This window comes from Trachymyrmex cornetzi, unplaced genomic scaffold, assembly GCF_001594075.2.
Source record: "Trachymyrmex cornetzi isolate Tcor2-1 unplaced genomic scaffold, Tcor1.1 scaffold223, whole genome shotgun sequence".
NCBI classification, from domain to species: Eukaryota; Metazoa; Arthropoda; class Insecta; order Hymenoptera; family Formicidae; genus Trachymyrmex; species Trachymyrmex cornetzi.
In genome coordinates this window covers 2,837,799-2,863,701 of record NW_017296881.1, presented here as the reverse complement: position 1 = coordinate 2,863,701, position 25,903 = coordinate 2,837,799, and the positions used below count along the sequence as shown (strand labels likewise).

The 25,903-nt window shown below is 38.8% G+C and overlaps 4 protein-coding genes across 8 annotated transcripts in view; 2 read left to right on the top strand and 2 right to left on the bottom strand.

Annotated features, from left to right (window-relative positions):
- The window catches only part of skd (mediator complex subunit skuld), a 32,860-nt gene extending 32,376 nt beyond the window's left edge, over window positions 1-484 (bottom strand). Inside the window, exon 1 of the mRNA XM_018506235.1 lies at window positions 407-484. The gene's annotated coding sequence lies outside the window, so the exon portion shown is untranslated. The remainder of the gene's footprint in view (window positions 1-406) is intronic.
- A 264-nt stretch (window positions 485-748) lies between these two features.
- On the top strand, window positions 749-5,022 carry mRpL50 (mitochondrial ribosomal protein L50). 2 transcript variants are annotated; one of them, XM_018506238.1, is made up of 5 exons: window positions 749-906; window positions 1,101-1,211; window positions 4,099-4,301; window positions 4,584-4,703; window positions 4,812-5,022. In XM_018506238.1, the coding sequence occupies exons 1-5, from the start codon at window positions 833-835 to the stop codon at window positions 4,943-4,945; spliced, it is 642 nt and encodes a 213-aa protein (XP_018361740.1). In that variant the 5' UTR covers window positions 749-832; the 3' UTR covers window positions 4,946-5,022. The 2 variants fall into 2 exon arrangements, with proteins under 2 accessions (XP_018361740.1, XP_018361739.1); XM_018506237.1 differs by having other exon boundaries at window positions 753-910; window positions 1,102-1,211.
- A 1,126-nt stretch (window positions 5,023-6,148) lies between these two features.
- Window positions 6,149-10,137, top strand: LOC108760159 (uncharacterized). Its single transcript, XM_018505962.1, has 8 exons — window positions 6,149-6,220; window positions 6,340-6,495; window positions 7,048-7,392; window positions 8,207-8,374; window positions 8,484-8,683; window positions 8,857-9,022; window positions 9,091-9,250; window positions 9,459-10,137. The coding sequence occupies exons 1-8, from the start codon at window positions 6,149-6,151 to the stop codon at window positions 9,872-9,874; spliced, it is 1,683 nt and encodes a 560-aa protein (XP_018361464.1). The 3' UTR covers window positions 9,875-10,137.
- A 121-nt stretch (window positions 10,138-10,258) lies between these two features.
- The window catches only part of Gprk1 (G protein-coupled receptor kinase 1), a 24,908-nt gene continuing 9,263 nt past the window's right edge, over window positions 10,259-25,903 (bottom strand). Inside the window, exons 2-16 of one of the 4 annotated variants that reach the window (XR_001940083.1) lie at window positions 16,248-16,324; window positions 15,142-15,215; window positions 14,920-15,021; window positions 14,704-14,778; window positions 14,552-14,613; window positions 14,411-14,462; window positions 14,121-14,312; window positions 13,709-14,016; window positions 13,448-13,622; window positions 12,570-12,959; window positions 12,419-12,473; window positions 12,190-12,338; window positions 11,943-12,035; window positions 10,730-11,610; window positions 10,259-10,693 (exon numbers count right to left, since the gene is read on the bottom strand). Coding sequence is in view for 3 of the 4 variants with exons in the window: in XM_018506320.1 (XP_018361822.1) it covers window positions 11,452-11,610; window positions 11,943-12,035; window positions 12,190-12,338; window positions 12,419-12,473; window positions 12,570-12,959; window positions 13,448-13,622; window positions 13,709-14,016; window positions 14,121-14,312; window positions 14,411-14,462; window positions 14,552-14,613; window positions 14,704-14,778; window positions 14,920-15,021; window positions 15,142-15,215; window positions 16,248-16,324 (1,963 nt within the window). In the remaining variant the exon portion in view is untranslated. Of the gene's footprint in view, window positions 11,611-11,942; window positions 12,036-12,189; window positions 12,339-12,418; window positions 12,474-12,569; window positions 12,960-13,447; window positions 13,623-13,708; window positions 14,017-14,120; window positions 14,313-14,410; window positions 14,463-14,551; window positions 14,614-14,703; window positions 14,779-14,919; window positions 15,022-15,141; window positions 15,216-16,247; window positions 16,325-16,522; window positions 16,541-25,903 lie in introns of those variants that run through there. The other 3 variants (XM_018506322.1, XM_018506320.1, XM_018506321.1) reach the window with 3 other exon arrangements.

The following is a 25,903-nucleotide window of genomic DNA, read 5'->3' as shown; positions in this document are numbered from 1 at the left end:
AGACACTCGGCGACGTCGCCACGAATATAGGTTAATGTTCGGGGCGCGACGGTGGCCGTCGCGCTCTCGCTCTCTCTCTCTTTCTCTCTCGCTCTCATTCGCTCACTCGTTCATTCGGTTCCTCGCTCGCTCGCTCATATTTGCGTCGTCGCGACGTGACGTTACGGGGCCGTGGGATGCTGCCGGCGACAGCGACAGCGACGGCGACGACGGCGGCGGCGGCCACCTTGGGGGGGCCTCTCGCTCCCGTTCTCCAGGCGAGATCGTCTCGCGTTCGCCGAACCGAGTCGCGCGGAAATTTAGAGCAGACTCCCAATATCATTGGGTATTCCCGGGGACAGGGATGAGAGGATCGGAATTGCGGGCAAAGAGCGCGCGTCCGCGAATACGCGGACGATCCACTCACCAGTGCGAAGAAATTCGTGTGGCAGTCCTCCAGGCTGGCGCCGTTGGTTTGATGCGACGGATGCGTCATGGCTTCTCCATCGTACGCCGTACACTCATTTAGTCTAACACTCGAACGGCAACTCCGTCGCCGATCTTATCCCGCTTGCACGAAGATTCCGCGGTACGAGAGCGGGCTAAACACCGCGCTTTATTCACTCGGATTCGTACATTTAGGAGGGTTTTCACTTCTCAATGGCGACCGTAAAATGGCGGCGGTCGGCGATGGGAAACAACAAGCGCAGCCGCCGGGTGCGCCCCCTAACGCTCACTGCCGTAGTTCTAGTTGCCGTCGACGGCTACCGTCGCCGCTGCTGCTGGTGCTGCTGCCGCTGCTGCTATTGACACCGCGACGGCGACGACGACGACGACAACGAGCGTGAAAAAGATGGCGGCGCTCATCAGGCATGGCTCGTTTATCAGCGCGTTTAAAAGTACATCGGCTATCCTCGCCGCCAGCACCACGGTCAGTGAATTTCTAATAATTCAAGACGCCACGCGCGTCTACACACACAAACACCATCCAGCCATCCATCGGACGTTACGCACTCGCGTCGTCGAGCGCGCGAGTCACACGTTCGTGGGCGACGGCACACGCGTCACTACTCACCGAGAATACCGAGATCGTCATTTCTTTCCGCTTTTTTCTCCCCACAGGTGACCGCGCGTCGTGGAATCGCCCGGTACAAGTACAAGAAGCCGAGGAAGCCAACGGTGACGGTGAAGGCGCGGATCGACTCTGCCGGGGTATCGCTCGCCGCCCGCGGGTAAGCGCGGTCGCGTCCGACACGTCGTAGCGCCTCGCGACCCTCGCGTCGCGCAGCCGTACGGTGAAATTTCCCGTTTGCGTTTGCGTTTTGCGTTACGTAGCGGCGCTGCCTGACTAACGGTGGCCGCACCGCGGCCATATTAACCGTTCCTACCACCACTCCCCCGCGCCTCGGCCAATCGCCCGACGAATCTGACAGGTCCTCAGGGCCGTGCGTCCTCGCTTCCCCCGCCCCTCTTCCACCCCCGTGACGCCGCGCTCCGACTTTTAATGTCCGTTTCTACCGATGTAGATTCACTTTAATCTTGGATCAACTTTATCTTGCTCCTCATCTTTCTTTAATTTTTACAATTGGAAAAAATGAAAAGTTAGTTGAACTGAAATTAATGTTAATTTATATTGGTGGAAAAGACCCATTAATGTCCACTTTTATCATGTACCGATGTAGATTAACTTTAATCTTGGATCGATTTGCTCTTTATCGTTTTCTAATTTATACAATTAGAAAAAAATAAGGTCAGGAACCGAGATTAAACTACATTGATAGAAATGAGCGTAATTCTTAGAATCGGAGAAACATACAAAGTAAGTTACGCTGTAATTAAAGTTAATTTAAATTGGTAGAAATGGATATTAGTCCGACCTACATGCCGATTTAAAGTCGCAACGTACTAAAAATAAATAAAAGTAAAAAAGGAAAGAAAATGAAGGACCGAAGAAGAATATTCGACTGTCGATTGTGTCGACTTGTTCGCTATTTACGTTTTTATTAGTGTTTCTTTACATTCGTGTCTTTCGTCAATCTTTTTTTCCCCTTTTGATACCAGTTTAATTTTTATATACCAATTTACTATATTACCTTCTTTAATTGAAAACATTTCTGTTTTTATATTTTTTTCTTATTTCTATGTTTTTACAGAGCTTGCTGTACAATAAACGTCTTTATCTATCTATACTTCTATACCGCTGTGCGATTTATATCCATTTCTATCAGTATAGATTAACTTTAATCTCGGTTCAACTTATTTTTCATCTTTTTCTAATTCCCAGAACTAGAAAAGGATAAAGAGTTAGTTGAATCAAGGTTAAAATTAAACTACATTCACAGAAACGGGAATTGCCGAGCGAAAAATTGACCGTGCGATTTCCGCGAGTTTTTCAAAAGCGCCAGATGGGCGGGTGACGCAGCAATGGTAGACAAAAGGGTCGGTTTCAACAGAAAAATATTACATTTCTTTTCACACAAAAAATCGAACAGTATAGAAGAAACATGCGAGAAACGATTCCAATACGATCGGGTTTGTTGACTCCAAGAACGCCGTGTATATATAATTGCGGAAAAGATTCTCATTTAAATTTCTCCCCTTCTCGCAATTAACAGACAGATTAATCGACGGAGTGACTTCCCCGGATGGAGTGATCATCCGTGACGATCGCCATCGACAAGATCGATTCTCCTGGAAAAACGACGTTGAATCGAGGAGGAAAAGGTGGTCGCGATCGGCGTCGCACGGTACCCGCGACATACTAGGATTGATTATTGATTATTGTTTACGAAAGCGAACCGCCGCGGGCCGCCACGTCGTTTCGCGAATTTCGGTGCAGGGCACCCGAATGTCCCGAATACGCCGATGTTCAGCGCCGTCCAATGAGAGAAGAGGAGCGCGCGGGATGGCAGCACCGTACGGTCAGCGGGCATCGATCTCTTCCCTTCCTTTCACCGCTGCCCCTCTTTCAGGACCCTTTGTCCTTTCCTCTCACGCGTCACGACAAATTTCATCGCGCGGGAGAGAAAAAGAGAGCAAAATTCCTTTCCCGGATGCGAAAAGTGCGCGAGTCCCGAACGTTTAGGTCCTGGCAGTTGTCATTAGGTCTGTTCTTTTTGGCTGAACATTTGCACCAGTTCATCTTTCTTCCTCTTCTTTTCTGCTGGAAAGAAAAGGAAGAAAGATGAACTAGCGCAAAAGTTCAGCCAAAAAGAACAGACCTATTGGCCAATTTTAGAGAGATTTATCTTTTTTTTCCCCTCTCATTTCTTTTTCTTTTTTTCTTCTCCCTTTGTCTCTCTCTCTCTCTCTCTTTCTCAATTGTCTGGATCTCAGGTCAATTGTGCTTCTCAAAACGAGGTGAAAATTACAAAAGTGAACGAATTTATTAAAACGCTTATAATTCCATTGATCGACACCTAGTAAATTTGCTCATTTTTATAATTGTCACCTCGTTTCAAGATAATAATTAACCTGGAGGTCGAATATGTATGTCTTAAAACGAAGTGAAAATTACAAGTGAGCGAATTTACTAGAATATTTATAGTTTTATTTATAGTTTGGTCGACTCTTAATGAATTTGCTTACTTGTAAAATTTTCACCTTATTGTAAGATACATAATCGACTCCTTCTAGAAGACGAAAATTAATCCAACGAAACGCAAAAGAAGCATGAACATTTTGATGTCTCAATTTTCTAGGAGCTTTGATTACGTTTCTGTTACTCTCCCGTTGCATTTAACTTGCATTCTTATTTTTATTTTTGCCAAAAATTAACGAAACCACATTCGTGGTGTTGATATAAATAATAAGAGATCGTTTTCTTTTCACTCCTCATTTCAAAATTTTCTTTTGAACAGGTATTAAATATCATCGTGAAGAACCATCGGAATTCGATTTATTTTGTTTTGTCCATTTTCATAATGTAGATTAACTTTCCCGGTTCAACTTATTCTTTACCTTCTTTTTCTAATCCTAAAAAAATAAAAAATAAGTTAGATATAAACAGACATAAATTATTCAAGATGTTTCACACCGAGAAATCTCATGTCGCCGAATTATTATCTACGATCAATGTGAGACGCGATTGAGTCGCGATTGCGTATATTCTGCTTTCAGATTTCTGAGATCGCAAAAGTCTTACACACCCCCGGAAAACGTAGTCGAGAGAATCGACAGAATCTGCGAGAGTCAAACCATCCTCGTGAACGATGACACAAAGCTCGAGGATCCCGTTCTTCGCTTTAAGCTGTTCGTCGCCTGCGAGAAGGAGTTTAAGCATTCTGTCCCCAACTCGTTGCTTTATACCATCGAGAGTATCGGTTAGCAAACAAAAAAGTTTCTCTATCAAGTGTCAAAGATTCGTTATACTTATCAATTGAAAAAAAAAACATTCCCAAGCAATATCGAAATTGGCAAACTTTTGATACACCTTCTTATTTATTTAAAGATCCATCTTCCGAGCCCTCCCTTTCAAACTTTGATTTTCTTTTATTTTTTGACACAAAGCTCGATGATAAGAAATGACAAATATTTTACACCAACCTGACGTACGGTATCGATCAATCGACAATAATAAATAAGTGTGAATCTTGAATACATAGGGGATCTGAAGCAATTTTATTCGACATCGGTAGACAGCACGACGCCATACGAAGCGCTGAGTAGAATAGATTTGCCCAAGAATTTGCACATTCAACAGAATTATCATCGATTCCATCCGGGTGAGATGTCCCTCAGAATTTACAGAACTGTCACGCTGTTTTTCCAACGGCCCACGGACCAATGTTTGTACAGCGATAAAATTTCCTTTTTTTTCTCTCTCTCTCCAGATACCGACACGATGTTCAACGGCAAAACGGCGTTCCCGAAAAGTTCCACCCTCGTTACTGGTTTGAAATATAAGAAGAAATATTCTGGGCATACGCAGGACAATCCATGGTTGGACGAGCAGATGAAGATCTAAGGGATCATTGTTGTAAATTACAAAAACAATTGCAAAGTTGTATTATGTAAAGATAATAAACTTATTAAACACAATCATCACCCTGCCATCTTCTTCAGGTCGGGCATTCTAACGTACAGAAATAATATATACCATGCCTACCAATGTAGATTATTTTTTATTTTGATTCAATTTACTTTTCATCTTTTTCTAGTTCTAAAAATGAAAAAAAAATGAAACGTATGTTGAGATTAAAGTTTATCTATATTAATGGAAACGGGCAGTAGCCACACAATGTACGGGTTAAAACACACAAAAAACTTAAGCAATAAAATGTAAGCAATAAGCGAATTAATCAATCACAGTAGAGACTGTAAGGCTATAACATAAACAATAGCAAATTTAACATATTGATTATCTTACTTTACGTCTTACTGCTTATAAATTTTTCTGTGTGCCATGGCCCTCAGAATGATCGTGTTTAGCGCAGAACGTTTTATTCGCGTGTTGATTGGATTATACTTTTATGTCTAGAATAGTTATATGCAACCTTTTTTAAAGAGCCACTTTTAGAAATAGATAAAATCTTTTGGACTATATAATGTTTATTTTGTTTACATAAGATATGATTTTATATTTTCGGCTATATAAGTTAATGGCCACAAAAAATTCATAGATGGATCATCCGATTTATAAACTGCAGGTTGCGTATCATTGATTTACAGGAATAGTCATACGAGTATATACAGATCTCCAACGGAGGTCCTAAAAATGTCTAGGAGACATCTCTATGTTTTATGAACATCCTAAGGACCTTCCCAGAATGTCTCTCGGATAAAGTGTACTGTATAAATAGTTATTCCAGTGAAAGAAAACTTCCAATAGTTGCAAAATAAACGTACTGCTGAATCTCTCTCAGTGAAACGTTTCTGCGACGTTCTTACGATCTACGTAAGTACATCGATATTTTGTGGGAAATTTTAGTTTCTCAGGCAAGTCAGGACGTGAATTCGATGTCGTGTAAAGTACTTGGTGAGACCAAGTACATACGTGATCGCGTTACCACGGATGCAAGCCATAACTTCTCCTCGATCGACCCATCGGTCACACGTAGCAACGTGCCGATGTGGTATCAAGGCAGTAACCAACGGACGGAGCACAGCTCATTTGCGTGTAAAATACCAAGTATATACGAAAAACGGGTCATAGCGATCGCCGATCAGAATGGCTGGGATCGCAAGTGCGACTGGTCTCCTGTCCGCGCGAATTCAGCCAATTCGCAGACCGAAGCCTAAGGTGAAGATAAGAAAAGAAAAGAATATTAGCAAAATCGGGACGAGCGCCGCACGTGCGCCCCGTTTCCTTTACGTCAGCCCTTCTCTTTATTTATTCAAATATCACGTATATATACGTAGAGCGTGGAATTATCGGGTTGTACCCGAGCAGCGCCGTTCGCCCTTCGACCGTTTGCCGGCCTCTTTAATCCTTATCCTTACGGTTGCTCGGTATTGTGCAACCATCCGGCGGATTGCGAGGCAAAGGAGGTGGTTCGACGCGCTAAGGACACATGGGTAAAAAGTTCATACCTTACGTAAGGGAAAAGATAAGTGTGATATTGTAAAAAAATATTTCTACACAAGAGAGTAACATTTATATTATAAAGAGTAATATGGAACGCGTAATATGTATGATCATAATGCAAAATAATAATTGATCCTACATTACTCGCGTGGGGTGTTTCTGACATCCCAACATTATTCCCAATTTTTATTATTCTCTTTGATGATTTATAATTAAATAAAAATCGATAATATTTTGTACATCCTTTAGATAAAGACAATTGCAAAATTTTTGTAAATTATAAAACAATTTCGTTAAATGTATGTGTATAATAAATTATATAAATATAGTATTCATACATTTAAATTTGTGAGGCCGGAATATCCTAAACACTCCACGCGAATGATTAAATTAAGAGCTATCATAGATAACTATTTTAGGAAAGCTAGGGAAGAAAGTACTTAATCTCAATTGTTGTCGTCTTTCCTATAAATTACAGCGAGTTTCGTTTAGTATGTCATTTAACGAAACTCGCGCATTTTTCATGATACATTTTTCATTAGGCGTCCGAAGGGAAAGCACTTTTGCTGCCAGAGGAGATGGAAATGATACGGACGAGCCTATTAGCGATGGGTGCAGGCAGAGGTGGTGGCGAGACCGCAGCTGGAAATGTCGGAGGTGGCGGCAATGGTTACAATACTGAGATGACCGCTTCGGCGGTGCCCGAGGAGCTCTTCCGGAAATACACGGAAACCGATTCGCGACCTTTGACCCCGGCGCCCACGCTCGCCAGCGGACCGACGGCGTTAACTGGTCGCGCAGCCCAGGAAGATTTGCCGGTGACCTGCAATCCGCGCGAGCGCACCACCCTGGTTCTGGATCTCCGAACGAGCTCGCAGAACCAGCAGGTGGTCGGTGTCAGATACAGAGTCTCGGCCGACGATTTGTCGTCGCTGATGATGTCTTTCTTTCGGCCTTTGTTGTAGACAGATTGACTCATTGCGCTCGAAGATAAGTTTCCTTATCAAAGGAGAAACGATAAAGCGATCTAAGAATAATTGCAAAGATAATTGCTGTAGTTAGGATAAAATACAGAATTTTCTTACAAAAGCACTAATAAAATATACACAAAAGAGAAGGTAATTAAAATTATTGTAATATGAAAATAATAAAATATAAACAAAATAAATACGCGGAAAGAACGGTTTTTGTTGAAGGACTTAAAAATTTAACTAGATACAAATCTGAAAATAATTTAAACAGACCATTAAAATAATTATATGTAGGACATTCAAATTGGTTGTTAAAATGACAAAATTTTTTGCAGCATTATCATTGTAAATAATTATTTTGATGGTCCAATAAAATTAGTTTTTTCAGATTTATATCTGTAAATTTTTAATTTTTAGCTAGTTCAACAAAACCATTCCTTCTACATAGAGATGTAAAATATAAAAGAAAATCAACTAATTTATGCAGTAACATGTTGCAGGTAATTAAAATTAATTTATTTATAATTTAATTATTAAAATAATTAATAATTTGTGAAAGCAAATAATCCATGAAGAGATATTGTGATACTGAAAGAATACTTTAAACTTTAAACATTCCCAAACGCTTTCAACATTGAAACTAGCTTTTCAAGCTGCAAGTGATTCTTGTTTCTCTCTATTTGAAATGTCCGTTCGCGAAAGTGTTATCGACAGTTTGTTCGGGTTTTAGGAAAACGAGACGTTCAGCTGGCACGCTCTTACGCTCGAACTACCGCCAACACCTCGGAAAAGCGAAATATTTATCTGCAAGCCGACCTCACGACCGCAACATTCGTTAGCGATACCTGTGCCACCTCCTTCGTCACTTTCCTCGCCTATCCCTGAAAAATGCGAAACGGTAAGTCAATTTCGTTTCTAGAGGTAGCTACACGTGTACCTTCTTCTCTCATTTGAGACTGCTCGACATTTTAAAAATAATATTACCATCGCTTATACATCGATGAAAGAGTTCGTCCCGAAATGAGGAGGAAGAAGTCGACAGCGACAACGAGCAGCAACCAACAATTACACGAAGACGGGGAAAGCGATTACGTAAAAGAAAGTGTAGGAGGGGCTCGACTTACGGCCAGCAAACGGAAGTTCGCGATCCGCTTGAGCCTACGGTAACGCAGGTTTCGCAGATCGGAAACGGATCACGGCGATCGTCGTTAGTATCCATAAAAATTAAGCATCTGCATGAAATTACACTATGTTTATATATATATTATGAGAATATATACAAAGTCAACTGAGAATAAAAAAAAATTGATTTGTCTTAATTCTTTAAAAATTAATTCTTTGTAAAAAAAATCACGTTTTCTCTTCAATGAATTGTAACAGGCTTCACGTAAACGTCGGCGAGGTCGATGGCTCGACGTCTCCCAAGAGAACATCCGCACAAGCAACAAGTCACACGATCCCTCCGAGTTTTCTCGAACCAGACATATTGAAGCATTTGTGCAGAGAGCTGGATCGTGACAAGGTGGAGGCGGAATTCTCAATCAAGGTAGATGCTGATCTTCTATTGCCTTCGGCCAATAAAAATCTTTTCTATAAATAATTTAATTGTTTTAGAGACGAATCGCCTTAGAAGAAGCGTTACGGGTGAAAGGCGATGCATATACTTTGCGGGGATCTCGTCAAACCAGTGCCAGTCCATCGGCGGAAAACGCTCCTCGGATATTCTCCCGTCAAGCGGCGCGATTTGAATTGCTCAACAGTCAAAGTCTTTGTGGTATGCCGCACGATTGATTAATACGTATCGATACTCCAATATGTGATTTTCTACTAAAACAAGTAAAAATTATTAAACAAAACGTTCCCGCAAGCCATTATTTCTTAAAGCTTCTGTATTTTAGAATTTATAATACATCATACGCTATATAATACCTTTTCCTATTTTATCTCATCGATTGGAACTCACGACAACGTAATCGTTACAGGTTTAACGTCACTTCAGTACCTCAGTAAACACGCCTACGTCACGTCGGGAAGAAAATTGATATTCGGTCGAATATTTAATAAATTTAACGAAGAGGCGTTGCATAGCGCGCGACGCATTTCACCAAGCGATATTGAAGAAGCTCTTCGGGAAGTGGTTGGGAAGGCATTGACGGATGAGCAGCGATCTTATATAAAGTCTGTGATAGGAAACATAACTCAGCCGCTGGGATTTAGGGAGTGGTGCGGATTATGCGCCGCTGTCGAAAGGCTGCTGTGTCCTTTGCCATCGAGGGAGAACGATCCGCCAACGTGGCTCGAAAGAACAGACTTCGAAGCTCTGGAACGAAGACTCAAATCAGCCGGATCGGTAGATTTCACGTTAGCATTATTGTTGAAGGAGATTCGTGATAGATAGAATATAACGTGTTTCTTATCATATATACTCTCTTTTTCTTTATCACAGTGATCGCTAATTATAATGTTCGTATTGTGTAAATCTTACGATGAGTTTAATACGTTATAATTATTTGATGTAAGCCTAGAAAATAAAATTTTTTCACGGTTCTACAAACGATCCCTAGATAATATATATATCTTGACGAAAAGTGCGCAGCGAATATTAAATAGTTTGAAGCAAACACGCGTACATAAATTATGAGTATTAATTTGTATGTAAATCTCACGAATGAAAACTATTACAGGATGCTAACTGTTATTTGATTAATAAATGTGATTATCGAAATAAAATCTATCTTTCAAAAATGTACCAAATTTCGATTATTACGATATAAAAAATGGACCATGGATCAATTCATTCGTGACATTGATATGTAGTTCTTTGTCATATAACTGCTAAATCGAACATTTGTTAATTTCGCACATCGTTCGATTACGATTACGTAAAGATTACGATCTGTTCAAAATATAACGTAATGGAGATCACAAATACTTACTGGATTTTTAGTGTTGATCTACATATGATGCAGGACGAAAAAAAGCTCTTCTCATCTACGTTCATCGCATATTTTATTGCCGGAGCGGACTCGCATATATCCACTCGAGCATACATATGTTGCATGCATTCGGTATTCGATTCACTTTTGGTTAATATACAAACAAAGTTTTCTTATTTTTCTTCTCTCATTCTCTCGCACTTAACAACACAATAAATAATGGGTCACTTTTGCTTCGTAAGGATAATATAAAACTGGTCTCTCTCTCTCTCTCTCTCTCTCTCTCTCTCTCTCTCTCTCTCTCTCTCTCTCTCTACATTAGTAAATAAATTAAGTAAACGAGCGATATGACGAAACGCGTAGAAAATAATAAGAATACGGGATCGTGTAGAGAGTACTAGGTCATAATAATACACTACCGGATGTGTTTCATGTATTCCCGTGTGTTATCTGTCAATTTTTGTTCGTCGCTCGGTCGGTCGCTAGTCGCTACGTCACATATTGCACATATAACTAATGTACAAATATAACGAGATGCCTACGCGCCCGCGTCAGTGACCAGAAGGAGCCGCAATTACTTGCGTATGTGTACGTATTGTTTCATGTATAAGTGTACGTTTGTGTAAATGTATTGTGTGTATGTATGGGCGCGCGCGCATTATTCTCATGGCCCTGGGAGAACGTATGCACGATACGACACTACTTGGCTAAAGTATCTATAATACACAGCGCAGCGCTATCCGCCGTATAACGAAATTTTCTTTGGGACGTTCCGTTTGATCGAGGTGTGCCGAAAAGAGGGATTTAGCCGCTTTTTTTTTTAACGTCATTACGTTAAAATTCAGAACGAGCTTCCAGAAGGAAGTGGCACTACTTGTTTGCCATTCCATTTCTCACTCTCTTCTTAAATCCTTTTTTCCTATTCATCGCTGCTTTCCTCATCATCGGTTTAGTATAAAAAAAGTTGTTGCTGCTGTCGCTGCTGCGGGGCAGTGGGACTGGAGTATGACGGTGCGACGTCGCACATGACGACAAGGGGCTAGTTGCCGTTTGTCGACCGTTGCGTCGCCGGAATCACTGCGTCCCGCTCAGTCCCGTAAATCTTGCCTGCTTTTCTCGCCATATTTCCGAGCATCTCCATTGAGCATTTGTGTGCCGATCTCAACGAGAGCGCCCATTCTTTCAAGCTTATCTCGTCCTATGGTGAATCAATTATCATTATTAGTGGTGTTCGAAACTTAATGTTCTAACTTTTCAATGATCAGATAATTCGAACGATCATTCAATAGATAGTTCAAACTTCCTACTTGAGAATAATCTTAAATCTCTCGGATCTTTCGAGGTTCTATGCTAAGATCTGATTAATGCCTTTATTAACGCCATTCGAATTATACGAATTATCCGAACGCGAACATTTCTACTTTAAATTGTTTGAATAGTTAGATTATGCAGTTAAAGTCATTTGTTTGAGTTCTAATTGTTGCACTTTATCACAAAGTATTATCTAGAGACAATGAAAGATTCACTTACGGCATTTGTAAGTACGATCTTTGCATCCTTTGTACGCATTACGATGCATTGTTCCCCCTTTACCAGTTGCAGATCCGCTCCTACTTCCTCGACCTAAAGATATTTTATATCGCATAATTACCCTTTTTCTGAGAAAATGTATTGTGTCGCATGTCAAGTATGAGATGTAATACTAATTATATTTTGAAAATCATAATTTGATTTCTTATCCCCTTCAATATTTTTCTCCGGTACATGATGTACTTACTTGATCAAGAAATACGAGCTCAGGCTTAGTTGCTGATTCCGGATGTAACTCTAACCGATTTGGATATAATTTTGCGTAGCGCGTCTGCCATGCACTCGCGAATGGACCTCCTAATTTCTTTATATAACCGTGTAATATACAATCCGAACCTGCAAGTACAAATGGTTAATGTAAGAATCACAATTCCATTTAGATTCTAGAGTATCCATGTGATATGGGATACACCTACCCTTCTCATCTGTATCAAACCGCTGTTTTTGTTTCGCTTTCTTTTTATTTTCCATCTATAGAGGACGAGACAAAGCAAAATCTTTATATTAGTAAAGACTCGATAATCATGGAGTTATTATAGGCAGTTAGATGAAATATTTATCTCTTACCTTGTCCGCTTCGTTATTGATTGTCTCGAACACAGTCTCGGCCACTTCAGCCTGCCATCTTTCGGAGATGACTGTAGAAAAGTTTTTGTACAGTTCTTGATCCGCATCTGTCAGCTTGATTCCTTTTGTGTCTTCCTCATCGAAGGAGCCGATGTCGAAGGCATCCGCGGCGTTGACCTCGCCGCGCGGCGGTATTAACGGCGGCGTGTACTTTAGCAGATACACCTGTTGCCAATCGATACCATTGAAAAACGGGTGCGCCTTTATCTCATTCGCACCGTTACCACGGCAGCCGAGTCTTTTGCTGACCTCCCGTTGTAGTAAACCTTCTAACAGCGACTGCATTTCCGGCGACAACGTCTCCGGTATTCCAAGGCTGGAGACGTTTTGCTTGATTAAAAAAATTAGATTAAATCTTCATGTGTATAAGTTCCTCGAGCAATCTCTAGGAAATTGTCTTGAATCTTCTGGTCGCTCACTACATTCACATTAGATTGTGATGTCAAAAGCGAAAAGCCGTATAACTTTTTTACGCTAAATTACATATTAAAATAAATTAAATATAAAATTATATATATATATATTTGTTTTTCCATTAATAAATAAAGAATAATCAAAATGGAAAAAAAATTTATGCCTTACTTTTCCAAAGAAAGAAAAAATAAGTTAACTGAGATTTATAGCTGTCTATTAATTCACCAGAAAAAGTCTGGAATATTTTACAGATCTATTCTATTCAACACAAATGGCAGCACATACAAAAAAATGTAATTTAGCTCGACAAAAAGATTTATGTAAATTTTCGCTTTTGAAATATCATCATCATCATCCGATATATATAATGCAGTAAACGACCAGAAATGTTAAAAGCGACATACCATATTCAGCGTCATACGGTCTATCTCGTGTTTGTCCTTGGTGTTTAGGTGCCTGAACGGACTACGTCCCATCAAGAGCTTGAATATTACGCAACCGAAGGAAAACCAATCCGCACTCGAATCGTATGGGGTGTTCTTCGCAATTACCTCCGGCGCCATGTATCCATGCGTGCCGCTGTTACAAAATGAAGAGTATTATATATTCAGAGCATTACGTTACACGTGGAAAAATTCGATCGAGTTTCAGCTATATATACATACACGCTTGAGTGCGGCCTTTTCTTTAAGAAATCGACTGCCAATCCCAGATCCGATATCCTAATGTGACCGTGTTCGTCCAGCAATATGTTCGCAGGCTTTAGATCACGGTAAACGATGTACCTGCTATGCATGTGTTCCAGGCCGAGGAGCATTTCCGCGGCGTAGAATTTCACTTCCGGCTCGGTAAAGATTCCGCGTTGGTTTAAATGATAATGCAGATCGCCACCGTTCATCAGATCCAATATGAAGCATAGCTTGTCAACGGTGTGAAACGCATACGTCATGCACACTATGAATGGGCAGTCCATCTGCGATGACAATGCTTTTTTATGTCACATCATACTAGCGTCATCGTGATTTAAATTTGAAGGCATTGTTTTTGATAAAAGAGAAAAAAATACAAGTCTCTTACCCCGGTGCTGACTATCGAAAGCATCGTCCTCTCGTTGAGAGCCAACGTTTCACCTTGCTTCATTTTAATGCGCTTTTTATCTAGACATTTCATGGCATACATCTTGCCAGTGTCCGCTTTCCGGCAACCATACACCTCGCCGAAGCCACCCCTGCCTATTATTCGATGCACGCTGAAGTCGTTCATCGTCAGCTGCAATTTCCGTTATAAAGCGCGTGATAATTTAATCTTGAAAATTCCATTCTTGAAAAAGGGAGAACAAAATGAAATAAATATTGATTTATCTGTACCTGGATGTTCAACTCTAAGTTTTTCCACTGGCAGAAACGGGTGTACTTATCGCTAGAAACATACAATTTTTCTTTTAATCACAAATTACGTCACGCAAGTTTATTCGCAAAAAAAAAAAACGGTCAGAATGTTATTTGTACCTTTCCAAAAATTTCTGAAACGGTTCCCCTCGCAAATGATTAAATATTTCCTCGATGTACGGCTACAAAAATAGAAGAAATTTTATTAATCACGAATAATATCGATTACGTACGCGCAATCGCGTAGATAAGGTCACAAGACAATGACTTACCTCAAATAAGTCAACTGGGACTTCATTTTTCATAAGATATTTGTGCACGTGAGCTACCGCCTCTTGCGAATATTCCTGCAAAAAATAGACGCGTCGCCATTCATTAAAAAATGATATATATACATATAAAGGAGAAATGGAAAGAGAAAATTTTTCTCCAGTTATTATTACGGAACAAAATAGAATTCGCGGTGTTGTGTCAACATATATACTCACATGAGAATGAGACAGTAACTCTTTCATAATGTAATTGTCGTAGATTTCACGGGCAAGTTTTCTCCTTTCTTCCGGACATTCGAGCTTCTCGTACGCCTTGATCTACAATGCACAAATAAATATTCCTTTATGCAATCGGGCCAGCAGTGTGTGGTATATATGCGACGCTACTGGAATTTAACTATATATATATGTAGTGTATGCGGGCTAAAAAACACGAACCTCTTCGTAAAACCTAAGTTGCGGAATCGGTTCCTCCGCTACAGTCTCGCAGAAGTCTTTGAATAAAAGGTAACCTGGAAGTACATGTGGAGTTTGCTTGACATCGGCGAACTTTCAGTAAATTATCACAGCTCTCGCTACATTTAATGCCGTTTCACTACTTTTGCGGGGAAAAAATAATAATAATATAACTGGTGTGACAGAGAGACGAATCATCCGTGTAAATTGGCGCGGTCCCGCCAAAGGGATCAGGTTTTTCCAGGTCATCTCGAGCCGGTGATGAAGGAGGGATTGGCCGGGGCGCCCAGCATCCTACAGAGAGGGTGGCACGCAGGTGATATCGCTTCGCGCTTTAAAATTTGTCGCTTTATTCCGAAATTCTGTCGCTCCATTGCATCAAATTACAGGCGCACCTGACAAAAGGACTGCGAGGGCAACAGCCGGGGATCAAATGGCACATTTCGTTTTGTGACGGGGAATCGAATGTATATTATTCGATCATATTATTGACGATTAATTTGGGAGATAATAATTTAATTGGTGCTTGAAATTGAATAACGCTTTACGAATAGAATACGTAATTAGCAATTCATAAACGAGACTGTCGATTACATTGGGGGATTGGCTTCGGTGAAATTTTTTTTGCCTGGATGAATATTTACGTTGTCGCGTTATGTTGAAAATCTCCGAAATTCACGACGCGAAACAAGTTGCAAGAATTAATCGGCAAGCCGCGACTGTGTTTATCTACATGAATAATAAATGCACGTATTTCGTACGATTGTGTCGAATGAAGAGAACGAGAGAGAGAGAGAGAGAGAGAGAGAGAGAGAGAGAGAGAGAGAATGAAAGAGGAGAGGTAATGCCGATATCTGAAGTCTATATATAATTGGATTGTACTACAGAACAGAGAGATAAAAACGCAAACGTTGTGTGAGAGAAGGTTCTCCTCGCTGCGCAATTAGATTGGATGAGTTGGGCGAATTTATTGGGCAATTTTACAAACTAAATCTAAGCCTCTCCCTTTGTCTTTGATCTCGTCAAAGAGCGGAGGGACGAGAGAGTGGTGAACGAAGGGCGGACTATCGAAGCGATAGCTTACTCACCTAACATTTGATTAAATATTTTGTCGAAGTTTACTTCATTATTCTTCTCCAGATATCTGTGCATGACGCTCCGAACACTGAAACAGAAAGGATCGATTTTTCTCATCAGCAATGGTTTATCGTGCGATGACGTCCTTTCCGAAAGACCGATAAAAGCGCAGAAGAGAAAATACAAGCGAATATGTCGCGTAAAGATATTTCTATTTGAAAACCCGAGGGGACCCGGAGATCCCTGAAATTTCCGGAGAGATTCCGAGCCGGGGGAGTTGGCAAACCCGATCAGTTATTCCATCAAGCGTCGTCGTCGACGTAAATCTATCGAAAATGTACTCGGCGCATTTCGCGGGGAATATATTAGCGTGTGCTCGGTGACTCAAAATCCCGATTCCCGTCACCGTCGCTGCGCCTACATCACGAGATTGATCAATATGGAAAACGGCGGAATTACTGCCGTTATAACTCGTCATGTTATCGATACAGTTCGACCCGGCACGAGCATGAAGAGCGCGGGGGTTCGCGCTCGAATGACAAAGCTACCTTCACAGATACCGAGAAGATAATGGCCAATTTGACAAAATACAACGCGCACCTATTTCCTCTTCAATTATCCAAATGATCTGCGGCGCACATATGTCACGCAAGAGCACGTGGGCGTTTAAAGTACAAGAGAGTTCCCGCATACAGAACCAATAAATAATTAAAATCGCGCATATTTTCTTATTATCTCGGATACTTTTTGCTGAAATGTCAAATCGTTATAAATATTACATTAATCAAAGAGATACTATAATGTGTGACGTGTAAGATTTATATGCTGCAGTGACTTTTCAATGTGAGCGATTGACAATTGGTGCTTTCCAGCAATAGAGACACAGAGATGACACAGTGTAATACAGTGAATCATTATGTACATCCTTGTCGTTTGCTGGAAAGCACCCAATGAGATGAAGATTCTTGTTTTCCGGGCAGCGTCTTTCAGAAACCGGTTCAGCAAAAATCGTACGCTACAAACTCGATAATCTTTACCAATCGTTCAATCGACAAAAGGATTTAAAACATTAATTTAATTCCAAAGTTTTAATCCGGCTGTCACATCATAAGCATAAGTGCTTACAAATTCTTGATGAAAAAAAAAAGAACGTTTGCCGATGTTCTGCTTTTAACGACAGTTTGTTATGTTATCGTTGCGTAGTTTTTTTTATCGTGTGTAATATCTATGCACCAACAATATAATGATTTCGAAGCTATCATTAAGAGTACAGATTCAATCACAGTATGTCGAGTCACAAATTGGGCATCATAAATTGCCTATCATCATGCAGCATTGCAGTTAATTGTTTCGATTCGATGAATGCACCGCGCGAGGGTGCATCCACGCACTGAGAAAAATTTGTATTTGTATAACTATAGTGTAATTACATGTTACCATAATTATGATTATTATTGCTATAATATAATGTAAGTAATAATAATTATGTGTATAATTATGTCAAATATATTTAGTTGGTAACTGAAAATTACTATAATTATAGTCATTATTACTACAAAAATGCAATTTCTATAAATTATAGTAATTTTTGTGGTAATTTCGATATTTATTATAATTATTGTCATTTTCGATTGTCAAATATATACACACACACACACACACACACACACACACACACACACACACACACACACACACACACACACACACACACACACACACACACACACACACACACACACACATACAGGGTGTCCCGACCTTTTTTGTGTAGATAGAGCGGACTAAACTGAGTCGAAAAGTCCTTTACCATTTTGCACTTTTCGCAACAGTTAACAAAATATTAATTACTAAAAATTGCAAAATATTGGTCTTGAATAATTTTTTATTCAAATACTATCAACTTTACAGAAAAACTGCAAGAAATAAAAATTATTTATTTTCTTCTCATGAAGTTCTGAGAATTTTTTCAGAATTTCTTATCAACTTTTTAGTACTGCATTGTCTTATTTTTACCAACATGAGAAAATACGGTATTAAAAAATTCTGAAAAAATTCTCAGAACTTTATGAGAAAAAAATAAATGATTTTTGTCTCTTGCAATTTTTCTGTAAAGTTGATAGTATTTGAGTAAAAAATTATTCAAGACCAATATTTTGCAATTTTTTTAGAAATGGTAAAGGACTTTTCGACTCAGTTTAGTCCGCTCTATCTATACAAAAGTGATTGGCAAAAAAGGTCAAGATACTCTGTATATATACATGTATATTTGTTGGTAGAACTATAAATACTTATTGTTAGGTGCGAATTTAAAGTAATAATAATCACAATTATAATATGTAATTATAGTTACAAATACCAAAAATTTTTCTCTCTGTGTAACGCAACTCGGTTACTTGCACTTAGTAGTAGCTATTTCAGTCAAACTAACTCCAGAGTGACCAAGCGAATGAAAAGATAGGTTAGGCTGGAAAAAGCGAACAAATGTGCCTGCGATAACAAAAACGTAATCGATGACTCTTGAAGAGATAACATTGAAGGGTGTGTTCATCAAGAACACATTTTTCCGAGTGTGCGTCTTATACGACGATATTTCTTGCGACGGATTATTTTTCAAGCACGATCTACATTAGGAAATATAAGGTAGATTGCGATTATTTCAAGTTATTCTACTTTACGAAAAAGTGTAGGGGAATTAAATATTTCATTTTTATTTTTAACGACATTAGACGTTATTAGATTTAACGTTATTATATGTTATTAGATTTAATATTTTCTTCTTTTATACAAAATAAATAACATTTTCGGTTATCAAAGGAAATCTTACAATAATTTTTGAATATTTTATACATTTCGTCTTTGCGCTTATAAATCACGCGTTAATTATTAATCGGTTTTGAAACATAGATACGCCAAAAAAGGGAACGTAATATCTCATCTTCAAATTAAAAATTAATTTAATATTATTGTTTATACTAATGCAAGCATTTTATAAATGCCACAAAGAACATTTACCTAATTTATTTCCTAACGATGACTGACGATCAAACGACTGCCGAAATTACTTTGTTATCAGAAATAATAGAAATGCCTTACTTCGATTCACACACTAGAATTGGGAACTTTTACAGTCGGTTTTATCAATAATTAATCGCATTTGTACCGTCGTTATTCATTCGATCTTTTGTGGGCATCGATTTTTCGCTTTTCCACTCGGCTTTACTTTTCCCTACGCCTTTCTAACTTGGCAAACAGATAATTGAGTTCGCGACGTTCCACCTACCATGAATTTCTTATTTGCGCAATAGAGAGAGGAAGCTGGTCACCATAGAGATCCCAAGAGAACTGATTTCTCGCGCTAAATTATATACAATATATACACTCAAAGTCGTCAAACTGATCAGCCAGTGGCGCGGATTTTTAATTTCATGATCGCACAATACTAAAAAAAAAAAAGACATAGAATTTCGAAAGTTGCGAGGAGTTATTATGCAAAGCGGCTACTTATAAAACAAATATTAAAATTTATTCTCGAACGCGCTTCTCGTCATATTACGTCAACTTTTATTTCATGCTGACGCAAAAGCGTTTTATCATTTTTATTATCACTTGTTCGATTCTGTAATCTCTATAGTCGCGCGATTATTCACCGCTAAATTAATATTGCGATTTACTGTGTTATTACGGAAATAACCGAAGTAGCAACTCGAGAAACTTTGGGACGTTTACAGATAAGACGTGTAATCGACCGCGAGTTATACCATAATGATCGACTGGAGAACGGATCAAGTTTTAATTTCTCTAATTTTTTGTTCGCGGCGGTAAAAGCGAAGTGTATTGGCCAATGAACTTCCGTCGAAGGACGATAGTTTTTCTCTTCGTGAGAGGCTGCCATAAATCTGGCGGGATTTAATATCGACGCTGCCAATTTCGCGTCCCAATATACAGTTCATTGTTGGAAGTACGACGAAGAATCTGACAAAAGAAATGTTGAGAGAGACGAATAAAGAAGCTTGCACAAGGACAAGACTTCAAACATTATCAACTTAAAAAAAAAACACCCACGTGTCTCTTTTTGAATATATCTTATATTTAAGATCGTTCTATTCGATTCTATATACGAAGGAATAAAGGTGTTTCAAGTGTCTTGAGAGTGTTGATGAAGTTTCATTTCCTGTAACTAATTGGAGCTATAAAAAGAAGAGGTATGTGAATAAACATGAAACATCTGGGTCCTTGGCATTTTAAAAGTGTCTCTATTATACTGGTCTTATAAAGGTAGAACAGCGTAAACACGACAATTAAGTGACGGAGTTCAGGGGTAAAAGGCGTAGTTGGACGTAAAATTTGATTAGGATTAATTTCTGATAGAAGAGGGGGGAAGGGGAGATTAATCCATGGTAGATGGAGCACCGAATATCAAGCGGGGATGAATGAGCTTTGCAACCAACCAAAATAAATCCGTGTTTTCAGCGATTTGTTGGAGTGCCGCCAGACATCGCATACATCCAGAAACGGGCAAGTTTTTACCCGTTTGATCTGTGCTCGATCGACGCGATGAAATCCAAATGGAGCACAATGTTACAGAATTATGAAAAAAGACACAAGACAGCAGTTACGTAAATCTGTCCGAACGTGAAATCTAAACTAATTCGAATTGCTCGAAGCAATTGCAAGATAAAAATATACGTATAAAAATAGAAAGAGCAGAAATTTTTTTATTGTTAACTAAGTGCCACTCCTAAAAATGTCAAAATATTTCAAAAAAGTTTAAAATAATTGTTCGAGTTTAGGTTGACTAGTCTTTTACGTGTCTTTTCGAATTTTAACTGAAATTCGTGTCAGGTAAAACACTTAGCATAAAGTTCCGTATAGAACTTAAAACTTGAAGAGCTTTTGATCATCGTATTTTACAGAAATCAACTAAAAGTTTTAGCTTTAAACTATTCAATGGAGAAACGAATAGAATCGACTATAATCCTCTACGAAATATGGAATCTGAGAAAGTATCTCAAAACAAGCTTTATGTGAAATTCTTCCACTGAGAATCGCAATAACTACGACGTCTTATAAATGTCAAATCAAACTCGACGGATTCGCAGAATTCATCTATCGAACCACTTCATCATTTTAATCGAGCGTTTCTTGGCAATCGCACGAATAAAGGCAGGGCACATATTATGGAATTGTTTCCAGTGGATTCTAATCGGGATTATTCCATTTTTCCTAGAAAAATGCGATAGAAACCTATACTTACAAAATTGGTTGAATTAATCTGAAAAACGTTAGCTTGAAAAATATAATAATCAGATTATTTAGTAAAATATGAACGATCCATACTTTTGATTAAAATAACCAGACAAATTTTGTTGCACATATTCCGATTACAATAATTAGACATTTGGTTGCATGAATGTAAATGAAAATAACAAAACTTTCAGTTGAAATCTTAGATTAATTATAATAATCAGAAACTCAATTTAATTCTATTATACTCCTTTAAGTATCATGCTAATCTAACCATGTCCTTCTTTCCTTATACCCAATTTCTTCACTTCCAGATAAATTGTGGATAACCTTATTCAGGAGATATCTCCATTGTATTCTGGGAGATATCTCTTGGATTAAGTTATCTAGAGGTAAAGAAATTGGGCATTAGTCAACTAGATATACAGATATAATTATAAACTAGATACTTGGATATTGTTACTACATACATACGCACTAACCATTCGTTCTAACTGGTATTGTACTTAAATGTTCTCTCTCTGTTTGTGTACCAGAATATCTGATTATAATAATTAGAAATTCTGTTTATTGGATGAGTGCAAAACTTTGTACGTTATTAAAACTTAAGCAGTAATTTTTACCCGTGTGAAGTTGGCTTCCCAACTTCTAAAAAAATTAACTTTCTATAGCTCATGCACATTGTTTGCACGTGTATACACATTTCGCATTTTCAGTTGCACACTTCCGGTGAAAAAGTTATTAAAAACAATTTGAGATAGGGGGGAGGGGAGTGGGCTAATTTCACCCTAGGCCTCCAGTCACAAGCAAATTAGATGTAACTAGTTTCAATCGATAGATTTTCGTTTCCACATTCCGAAATAGGTCGATTTTTCGTTTGCACGCCTTTAATTAATGTTATTAACAATTAAAGTTTCGTGGACTCAGATAGACAGATTTAAATCGTAGTTACTACACTTAAAATAGTATGAATCGATAGGTTTTTATTTGCATATTACGAAACTAATCGATTCTTCGTTTGCATACTCTTAGTTAAAAAGTTACCATATTCAAACCAATCTACCTGAGTCGAATGTTATTCCTCGAAACTTTAATTATTAATAACTTTTTAATTAAAGGTGTGTAATCGAAAATCAACTTGTTTCAGAATGTGCAAACAAAAACCCATAAATTCATGCCATTTTGAGATAGTAACTGCGATTTAAATCTATCTACGTGAGTTTATCGTTCACTTTAATTGTTAATAGCATTAACTTGTAATTATTATAAACTTTCATTTATATAGAAAACTATATTTTTACCAAAATTTGCTTAATTCCAAATAAATCTTATTAATTCAATTATAGCTGTTTTTTTCCATAAGAGACCAATCGAACAATTCCGATCGGAATTGTTCCATTCCGAATAATTCCATAATACGTACCGAGATCTCATTATCCTAACCAACACTGTCGACACCCCAATAATGGCGTTACGAAAATTGGAGGATTTTCGTAACTACGGCCGGCATCCCGCTCAATTAGCCGCACGTAATTTGATTTTGAACGGTAGTCATACCGTTACCGGCCAACCGATCGTTAGCTTTTGGCTTGTGTCGAAATCGCTACGCCGAAACCGCATAAACCGCGCTAGCTGGCGCATTTCTGCTCACGCCTCAAAAATCAAACCGAAACCTCCCCAGCATGCGTCATAGTAAACGTTGCTGGAGGCAGAAGAAGTTTATTGAAACGGGATTGCCCGCTCGAGCCGGCTAAGCAAGCCATAAAGCCAAGCTGCAATGCGGTCGTTTACTTATTTTTATAAAGTATACATCCAAGACGCGCAAACATTCGCGTGCTCATTCCTTTGGATGAGTGTATTTACATCAATCAAAAGAATCCATTTTTTTTTCCGCAGCAACGTGAATAAAATTAATTATCGGCATGTCAATTATGAGAGAAATATCCGTGTATTCTGCCGACGTTTCCTTCTTTAACTTTATTTACAAGAAAAAAAAAGTGAAATGTACCGTCACATAACCTTCTCAGTGCTGTTTCAGTAATTATAATTAATACATAAACATTTGTACATTTTCATCGACGTCCTAACCGGTCTCTCTTCTGCTAAATCCTTAATTGCTGCTTCGCTGCAATAAAAAATCGAATTCAGAGCTTTCTTCGATTACAAATTTTTTTGTTATTGCCGAAATTTGCGTCGTTCCAGAAACAACGTATTAATTTCAGTAAGTATAATTAATACATAAATATTTGTACACTTTTATCTTTTGCTATAAATTTTTGTTGCTTCATTGCAATAAAAAATCAAATTCAAAGCCTTCTCCAATTCGACTAATCACAAATGTTATTAATATCGCCAAAATTTATGATCAAAATTGCAAACTCTCGAGAAAGTACTAACCTGCAAACTGATCGACTCGCGTTATGCAACGTAGATTAAGGAAGCAACATTTGACCTTTTTACGCGCTCAAAGACTGAGATCTTTAACGCTCAACTACATCATATTTTAAACGCGCACAACGCATTTCCAGAACGAGAGGTCCATTTATTATACCGAGAAAGAAATCACTCTTGATGTAGTACGAAGATAGACAGGATGCTCTCCGAAGCCAACAAACGCCAACTCGATTTGACAAAACGTCATTTATCCTCGACTTGCATAACGCGATCTGGTTGCAGTCGGGCGTGAAAGCTCGTCGGTATATATTAATCATTCTCAAAATTGCTTCTTAGGCTAATCGTGAACGCAGTTAAAACTGCGTAAACAAGCGAGTGAACTAACAAGAGAAAAAGAGAGAGAGAGAGAGAGAGAGAGAAAGAGAGGGAGAATACTTCTGCTTAGATCCCGGTATTTTCATTAGTGGACCGCTACTATCCGTTTCCGTCGACTCTGCTTATACCGTCGTATTCTGCAAGCAATTTGACGACGGGAAAATTACACTTTGTCCGTAAAAGAGACTCCGGATTAACGAACGAGTGCTCGAGTGAGCGTTCTCGAGTACCCCTTTAAGGCCCGTGGTGGAAAAGCGGATTCACCCCGACGGCTCTTACGGAGTCTTTCTCGAGCTTCAATCTCCCGTGCTACTATTCCACCTTTCTCCTCAATTTGATGGCAATCTCCTTTTTTCCAACGTGAATAGGGTAGTTTTGCGGCTGCCATTCAGGCAGCTGAACGCACGTTGCCGATAAAAGGTGGTAATTAATGCATATAGCGCCGGACGGGGTATCCTATTTATTTACGGCGACAGTTATACGCGAATGTAAGCGCGGCGCGTGAAAAGATACGCAATTGTGTAGCTGTCAAAAATGACATTTCATGATAGTGCGAAGCTCGTCAATCCTCGCAGAGAGAATACATTCGATTTCTGAATACATTTATTCGCTTATATATAATATTAAACTTGATATTTACTTTTTGTAACCCGTACTCAAGTATTATACAATAAATAACGAAGAAAAGACCTTATCGGTCTAAGATGGATCTTAATGCTTGAATGATATTTCAATATGAATTTATATACATATCCAATTCTTGCGCGTTGAAATTATTATCTTTAAACACAATTTTAAATTAAGGTAGTAATGTCATAAAATAAATTGCCAAACAATTTAGTAATATTGATGTTAATAAGCATCTTTGACGCTGATAATCAAATATTATAATTTACTTTAATGAGTTCGAAGTTCCCTTCCGTTTTACGCTACATAAATAAAATGCTGACTATGTCACAGACTTTCGTACTGAATATGTTTTTATTTGCAAAGTTACATATTTCAGCGTATCTAAAAGTTATGAGACAGGAAACGAGAAGTATACATGGAGTTTGAAAGTACCCACTATAAGAGTTAAAAAGATTTCTTCGAGTATCCAAAAGGAGTTATCCATTATGGGTTAAAGCATAGGTATGTGTCGCTCGGACATAATTACTTAATTTATAGCGACAGTCGCCACGAAAGTTTACAATAACGTTCGGGACTCTCGCGAGATGGTCTCGTTTATTTACTTCTAAAAGCCGTTTTTACAATCGAGACGTTTTTATCACGACACGAGACTAGCAAGAGGCGACGCGTTTGCCCGGCTCGTTGATTGCTACCTTTTAATTACATCCGGGACCGCAGCTTCCCCGATATATGTCCTTCCGAGAGAGTGTGCTGCAGCTTCTTTTTCCTCGTGTCTGCCCGGAATTATTCCCTTCCGCGCGTGAAAACGGGATAGCAGTTATCCGTTCTGAATACCAAGAGAAGAGCGAGTGGCCCAGTATTTTATCGATCCCACCTGAGCCAATCAACGATTAACCGATCCCGTCCGACGACACTGATGGATAACGCCAATATCGTCGCGCTTGAATCCTTTCAACAAGAGAACCACACTCCAACGGATAAAACTTTATTTACGGAATATATATATATATATATATATATA